Source organism: Notolepis coatsorum (assembly GCF_963971535.1).
Source record: "Notolepis coatsorum genome assembly, chromosome: 10".
Lineage (NCBI taxonomy): Eukaryota > Metazoa > Chordata > Actinopteri > Aulopiformes > Paralepididae > Notolepis > Notolepis coatsorum.
Window position 1 is genome coordinate 84,009,249 of NC_140174.1, and position 8,148 is coordinate 84,017,396.

An 8,148-nucleotide genomic window follows, 5' to 3' on the forward strand; every position below is an offset into this window, starting at 1 on the left:
TGACAAAACGACCCGACACTGAATGATAGCCACACCTTCTGCCCTGGTTGGTATGTCGGCGCAGGGATCCGGCGTCGGTTAGCGCTCCGATGCCCGGAGCAGCGCAGTCCTGGTGATCTCCCAGACACAACGACACCGGTCGAGATGAATCTGCACGGAGGGAACTGCCACTTCCAACTCCTGTGCTGTGAAGAGAGGGGGTTGGTAGCCCAGAGATACCTAGAACGGCGAGAGGCCGGTGGCGTACTCGACCCAGGGGAGGAACCGGCTCCAGGATGCAGGCTTCTTGGCGGCAACACACCGGAGAGCAGACTCCACGCTCTGGTTCATTCTCTCCGTCTGCCCGTTAGTCTGTGGGTGATAACCAGAGGAAAGGCTAACAGTGGCCCCCAATCCCTTACAAAAAGCCCGCCATACCTGGGAAGTGAACTGAGGCCCCCGGTCCGAGACGACGGACCATGGAGGCGGAACACGTGGCTCGTCAGGAGGTCCGCCGTCTCGGAAGCAGATGGAAGCTTGGGAAGGGCCACGAGATGGACTCCCTTGCTGAAACGATCCACACACCGTTAGAATTACTGTGTTTCCCTGGGAGGGTGGAAGGCCAGAGATGAAGTCCAACGCCACATGGGACCAAGGGCGGCTCGGAATGGGAAGTGGCTGCAGCAGGCCGGCGGGTGCCTGGTGAGAGGCCTTGCTGCGGGCGCAGACCGTGCAGGCCAACACGAACTCCCTGACGTCGTTCCTCATGGTGGGCCACCAGAACCGACGAGCCAGGAAGGAGAAGGTGCAGTGGACGCCGGGGTGGCAGGCAAACCGGCTGGTGTGGCCCCATTGGAGAACCCGGGACCGGACAGAGTCGGGGACGAAGAGGCGACGAAAGGGTCTCGATGCCCCAGGCGACCACTCCCACCACCCTGGCCTCAGGGAGAATGGGAGTGTAGCCGGGACAGAGAGTCGGCCTTCGTGTTGCGGGACCCAGGGCGAAAAGTCAAAGAGAAGTCAAACCGACTGAGGAAGCTGGCCCACTTTGCCTGCCGGCCGTTGAGGCGCTTGGATGCGCGGATGTACGTCAAGTTCTTATGGTTAGTCTAAATGGTGAACGGTTCCTCTGCCCCCTCCAGCCAATGACGCCATTCCTCCAAGGCAGCTACCACTGCCAACAGCTCCCGATTCCCTATGCCGTAGTTCCTCTCAGCAGGAAGGAAACGACGGGAGTAGAAGGCGCATGGATGGACCTTCTGGTCCGTTGCTGACCGCTCAGACAGGATAGCCCCTAGTCCAGTATCCGAGGCGTCCACCTCCACGATGAACTGCCTCTTGGGGTCTGGGTGGAGCAAGACCAGGGCGGTGGTGAATCTGTTCTTGAGGGAACGGAACGCAGCGCAGGCCGCTGGAGACCAGTCAACGGCAGGGAGGGAGAGGTCAGCTTGGTAAGTGGCTCCGCCACTTGGCTGTAGTTCCGGATGAACCTCCGGTAAAAGTTCGCAAAACCGAGGAAGCTTTGTAGCTCCTTCCGAGAAGAGGGTTCCGGCCACTCTACCACGGCCTGGATCTTGCGGGGGTCGGCTCGGGTCTGGCCACTCTCCACGATGAAGCCAAGGTAATCAACAGACTCAGAGTGGAAACGGCACTTCTCTGCCTTAATGAAGAGCCGGTTGCGGAGAAGGCGCTCAAGTACTCGGTGGACATGATGGACATGCTCCTCGAGAGTCTTGGAGAAGATGAGCATGTCGTCGAGGTAGACCACCACAAACTCATCGAGCATGTCACGAAGGACGTCGTTCATGAGCGCCTGGAATACCGCCGGGGCGTTGGTGAAGCCGAACGGCATTACCAGATACTCGTAATGACCCCTGGGAGTCTTGAAGGCGGTCTTCCACTCGTCGCCTTCTCGGATCCGGACCAGATGGTAGGCACTCCGGAGATCCAATTTAGTGAAGACGGTAGCCTGGGTGAGGGGCTCAAAGGTGGAGTTCATGAGAGGAAGAGGATACTTGTTCTTGATGGTGATCTCGTTAAGTTGGCGATAGTCAATGCAGGGCCGGAGGACTCCGTCCTTCTTCTTAACAAAAATAATCTGGCCGCCACCGGGGAGGAAGAGGGCCGAATGAGGGCTGCTGTCAAGGACTCGGAGATGTACTCCTCCATCCCTGCCTTCTCTGGGATGGTCAGACTGTAAAGGCGGCTGCCGGGAAGGGAAGCCCCAGAGCGGAGGTCGATTGCACAGTCGTAAGGCCGATGAGGAGGAAGGGCCTGAGCACGGGACTTGCTGAAAACCTCCCCGAGATCGTGGTACTCAGGAGGGATAGTAGAGAGGTCAGGAGGCGGGACACTAGGGGAACTCCGGGGTGACGGTCTGGACGCAGCCTGAAGACACTGGGCATGACAGGAGGGGCTCCACCCCATGATGGTGCCGGAGGACCAGGCGATGTGGGGCTCATGCAGCGCGAGCCAGGGATGACCCAGAACTACTGGGACTGAAGGGGACCTGGTAATAAAGAACTGGAGTCTCTCAACGTGATTACCAGCAATGGTGAGGAGGACAGGACAGGTGTGTTGAGTGATGTTGGCCAGGCGGTGCGCGTCCAGCGCGAAGACCTCCAAGGGCTTCTCGAGGTTCTCAAGCGGAATGTTAGCCTGGGTGGCAAACTCAAAATCCAGGAAGCTCTCATCAGCCCCCGAGTCAACGAGTGCACCCACCGTCGCCCGCTGGTCCGCCCAGGCCAGGGTAACGCTTGTTAGATGGTTCGGTGGTGCAGGGGTGTGGGAACAGGAAAAACGGCTCACTAGGATCTCCCGGGGGCCCAGCAAGCCTAGTCTTTTAGCCGGGTAGGACAATTATAGACTCGATGTCCCACAAGGCCGCAGTAGAGGCAAAGGCCGGACCTGAACCAGGCCTCCCGTTCGGCCGGGCTAAGGTGTGTGCGTCCCAGCTGCATGGGTTCCTCCCTGGTCAGTGCGGGAGAACTGGGGGACGGTTGGGGGTCCTAGTCTGGCTCGCTCGTGCCCTCTCTCCCGGAGGCGTCCGTCGATGCGGATGGCAAGGCCTTGAGCGAATCGGGCTCCTCCCGGGTGGCGAGCTGGTCCCTCACAGCCTCGTTGAGACCCCTCAGAAAAGTGAGACAAAGCGCCCGGTCGTTCCAACCACTTTCGGTTGCAGCCAGTCTGAACTCCAGCATGTAGTCGGTGACCCTGCCACTGCCCTGCTGGAAGGTGCCCAACCGGGCTCCAGGATCCTGGCCACAAGCTGGGTGGTGGAAAACCCTTCGGAGTTCTGCCACAAAATCTGAGTAGGAAAAACAGAAGTTAGCCCTCATGGACCAGGAAGCAGTAACCCACTGTGCTGCTCGGCCTGTGAGCAGGTTAGTCATGTAAGCCACCTGGGCTGCCTCCGTCGTGAATCTGCTGGGTTGATGAATGAAAACTAACTCACACTGCATGATGAACGTGGCACAGTCCTCGAAGTTACCGTCAAACAGTCGTGGGCTGGAGAGATGGGGCTCCCGGGGAGAGGGGTTGGAAGGTGCAGGGTCAGCCGCGGCGGCGGGAGGTAGTCCGGCTGGGACTCCTGCCAATGGTGGGTTCAAAAGCAGGGTGTTAAGTGCTGAACTGAGAGTCTGCAACTGGTGTAGAATATCTGCCTGCTGATTACTCTGTGCAGTCTGCTGGGTGGTTAATATGTCCAGAGAAGTCTGGAGTGGCTGAACCTGGGCCCGGAGGCCCTGCACAGCAGCCGCCTCTAGCTGTTGAGTGTGGGCTTGGTCAGCTGGATCTGACCTGCCAAGGCTGCTCTAACACTGTCTGTGTCGGCTGGGGTCGACATGGGCGGGTCGTAATGTTATGGTTTGTAAGCAACCCCAACAGCACGACACAGACAGGTAAGTTCAGAGTTAGCCAAAAACGAAGGGCGTATTTATTTTCACAAAACAGAAATGTGTAACAATAATGTTAATCCATTTGAGGGGAATGTCCTTTAGCCAAGTTGGGCTCTGGGGCTCTGTGGCTCTGCAGCACTGCCCTTAGCAGAGTTGACTCTGCGGCTCTGCAGCACTGCCCTTAGCAGAGTTGACTCTGCGGCTCTGCAGCACTGCCTCGAGCAAGGTTGACTCTGCGGCTCTGCAGCTCTATGCTATCCCACTCGTGGGGGAAAAAGAAACGGAGAATGTCATTAGTCCCAAAACGTCGAAATTACGAGGCAGAGTCCAGAAACAAAACAAATCAACAATTCTTCAGTGTTTAAGGAAACACACAAAAAAGGACGAAGGCAGTGAGTCCAGGACAAAAACGAGGATATCAGTTCATAGAAAAATAGTCTTCCAAAAGACTCACCAGGAGCAAGGTCGAAGTGGAAAACGAGGCACAGGTCCACGGAGGCAGAGAGAGAAAACAGCAACAACTTCCAAGGGACGGCGGAGAAGCGAAAAGTCTCACACTGGAGGAACACGAGAGGGAACAGCAGTAGTGACAAAATGACCCGCCACTGAATGTTCTGCAAACCTGTGTATAAGAGACTTCCCGAGGAGCTGATTGGAAACTCCTCTCAGGTGAGTGATGGTAATTGGTGCTGAGAGGCGCGCAGTGCTGGGCCAGCCCTCACACTGGCCCGTGTAAATGTCAAAATCCCCCCCCACTCCCCAACCCCCTCTAATGTACAGTTTCTTCCCCTTCGGATATATATTTTTTACGATGTTCTCTCTTTCTTACACAGTACCATATATTTGTATGTCTTGTATGTCATAAATGTCTTGATGAATTGAAAGGTCTTCTGGTCTTCATCCTCTTAGCAGTTGTTTGTATTGAGCTGTATTGTATTGTACCCATTCTGCAATCTGTTAATAAAGTTTTCAATCAATCAATCAAACACAGCATTATAACATAGACACAGCTTGCCCCTAAATCATCACCTCAAACAGCATTATCCACATGATCCTGTTTTCCATTGTAAATATTGAAACAGAAAACACTCTCTCACCTGCGAGTCAGAGCTCTGATATCTGTCCTTATAGGCCATGAAGAGCAGGAAGGAGTTCACTCCTAGAATAGAACAAAGACACGTTGCTAGAAGCATCTACATGACTTGTGTCCTACAAAATGTCCCACAAAATGTCCATGTATGAGTGAGTGAGTGAGTGAGTGATCATGCATAGCCCACATAACCCACGTATAGCCCAAGTTAGCCCACATATAGCCCCCGTATAGCGCCTCATTCATATTTTTATGTTGTCTTTCTAATTATTTTAGTTGTCCTATTCATTTTTTATGAAGTTCTATCTTAGCTCGTTTGAGGAGTGCTGCTTGTGCCATTAGAATATTAGAAAGTATTGAACTCTAATATTATACTTATATTTTAGATGTTGCTTGTACTTATTTCCTTTGGTCCTTTGTTGTTTGACTGCTGTATGGTAATCTACAGTATGACTGAATGTACTTGTTTGTCCAATGTGTTTTGATACGTCTACTGTACAGTCTCTCTTGTGCCCTCTAATTACTACCTTCAATGCATCCCACAAAATAGCTGGGTCTACCTCCCCATTAACATTCTCCTCCCTATATCTGGTTACATCTCCCTTTATTTCCTCTACTAGTCCCGTATTATTGAACCTACATTCAACCTCCAGACCGTGATTCTCCTTCTACTGGTTAAGTTCACTGTCAGGTATACAGCCCTCTGGTCCGACAAGTCTGTAACTCCTATTCTACAGTCCTCTACCCTGTGTCTGTAACTCCTATTCTACACTCCTCTACCCTGTGTCTGTAACTCCTATTCTACAGTCCTCTACCCTGTGTCTGTAACTCCTATTCTACACTCCTCTACCCTGTGTCTGTAAACTCCTATTCTACTGTCTTCCACCCTGTGTCTGTCTCCTATTCTACTGTCCTCTACCCCGTGTCTGTCTGTAACTCCTATTCTACTGTCCTCTACCCTGTGTCTGTAACTCCTATTCTACAGTCCTCCACCCTGTGTCTGTCTCCTGTTGTCATGAAAAAGTTATCTATCCTAGATTAGGTTGAGTGTGGGTGTGAATAATGTGTGTAGTCTCTATCTAGTGTGTGCATATCCCTCCATATATCTGTAATTCCTAGTTCTATCAGTTGTATGTTCACGTACTCAGCTATAATATTAAACAATATCTCGAAAAACATCCTCTTGTTTGGTCTGGTGGTGCGTATACATTGATTAACGTAACCATTTGTGACTTGGCACGGTCAAACCCGCCTTTAAGGCCGTCACGATTCCTCAAAAAAAGCAATTCTGAAATAGGTCGAAATTGAGATATTGGCAATTTTGTCTCCTTATTTACAAAACGTAATCCTACTTGTAAATATGTTAATTAGTGTTAAATAGTCTGGCTGTATTATTTCCAATGCTGTATTTTGTGACCTTGTTGACTTTACCCACTTTCTTCCTACTTCGAGTTGTAATTTTAGGTTTCTTTCCTTCCTTTTTGAACTTATTTGACCGGGAGCTCCTCTTTTTAGCTGTCTACAGTCTCATCTTAAACCGGAAGTCAGAAAATAAAAAAATTCAAGGAATCTCTCCTTATTTGCAACAGACAGTGTTCTTGAATATGTTTGACATCATTCACAGTTTGTAGCTGTTCCAGAGAGCAAAGCTCTAATCTGCTTTAGCTGTTAGCTCTAACGTTAGCTACTTAATATGACAAGATAACATTGTTCTGGCTGCACAATTGGTTCCTTCCGCATCCAAAAAACATAATCTGTCAGTGTTTGTTACACATCAACCTGAGTCTGACCCACATGTCTCCTCTAGTCTCCTTCACACACACACACACACACACACACACACACACACACACACACACACACACACACACACACACACACACACACACACACACACACACACACACACACACACACACACACACACACACACACACACACACACACACACACACACACACACACACACACACACACACACATTCCACCCTACCTTTGTCTTTGACTAGAGTCTCTATCTCCTCATAAAGGCCATCATGCCAGCGGCTGATATCCATGTGCAGAGAGTAGTCACAGCACACCCTGCGGTCTGCTATATCCCTCCACTGATCATACGCTGTCAAAAGGCTAGTCCCTGGCTCAGGAACCACATGGTCAACTAGAGAGAGAGAGCGAGAGAGAGAGAGAGAGAGAGAGAGAGAGAGAGAGAGAGAGAGAGAGAGAGAGAGAGAGAGAGAGAGAGAGAGAGAGAGAGAGAGGAGAGAGACAGAGAGCGAGGAGAGGAAGGAAATGGAGAGAGACAGAAGAGAGGAAAGACAGACAGGAAAGAGAGAGAAGACAGGAGACAGTGAGAGACAGAGGGAGAGCGAGTGTCATAAAAAAGAAGTTTATCAGCAAAGTTTTAAATACAATTTATTCCAGGCTGTGTTTACAAAAGAGAAACCAAGAGAAACCAGGGGACTCATCACATCGTAGAGAGAGAGAGAGCGAGAGCGAGAGCGAGAGAGAGAGAGTGAGAGAGAGAGAGAGAAAGAAAGAGAGAGAGAGAGAGAGAGAGAAAGAAAGAGAGAGAGAGAGAGAGAGAGAGAGAGAGAGAGAGAGAGAGAGAGAGAGAGAGAGAGAGAGAGAGAGAGAGAGAGAGAGAGAGAGAGAGAGACAGAGATCTGATAGGGTAGACAGAATAAGCTTCAAAAGTTAGAAAGGCACTCATTGTCAGTCGTCATTATATTCATAATGGTGATTACACTCCGGCAAGTTTTGTGTCCTACTTTGGATAGTATTGTTTGTGGCGCAGTTCTTGCTGCTCTGAGGAAGAGAGAGAGCACTAAGAGGGCAGCCTGAATAGGCTCTGAAAATAATCATGACAAAATTGTGGTGAAAGAAGGTCATGGTCACAGTTGATAATTTAGTTCATGCCAAATTTGCCATAGGTTGCCGAACAATGGCCTAGGTTTTCTGGATTCATTTAATGTCAAACGTAAAATAACATCATACTACATAATAGTAGTAATAGTAGTAGTAGTAGTAGTAGTAGTAGTAGTAGTAGTAGTAGTATTAGTAGTAGTAGTAACAGCAGTAATAGTAGTAATAAATGGTAAATGGTGCATTTATGCTTTTATCCAAAGCGCTTTACAATTTTGTTCCTCACATTCACCCATATTCCGACGGCAGAGGCAACCATGC

The 8,148-nt window shown here is 50.5% G+C and overlaps 1 protein-coding gene across 2 annotated transcripts in view; it reads right to left on the reverse strand.

Moving 5' to 3' along the window:
• Positions 1 to 8,148, reverse strand: part of dpysl4 (dihydropyrimidinase like 4) — a gene marked incomplete at both ends in the record, with an annotated part of 180,158 nt that overhangs the window by 41,264 nt on the left and 130,746 nt on the right. For both annotated transcript variants that reach the window (XM_084322447.1, XM_084322448.1), the window contains 2 exons: positions 4,973 to 5,034; positions 6,959 to 7,123. In XM_084322447.1, coding sequence (XP_084178573.1) covers positions 4,973 to 5,034; positions 6,959 to 7,123 — 227 coding nt within the window. The remainder of the gene's footprint in view (positions 1 to 4,972; positions 5,035 to 6,958; positions 7,124 to 8,148) is intronic.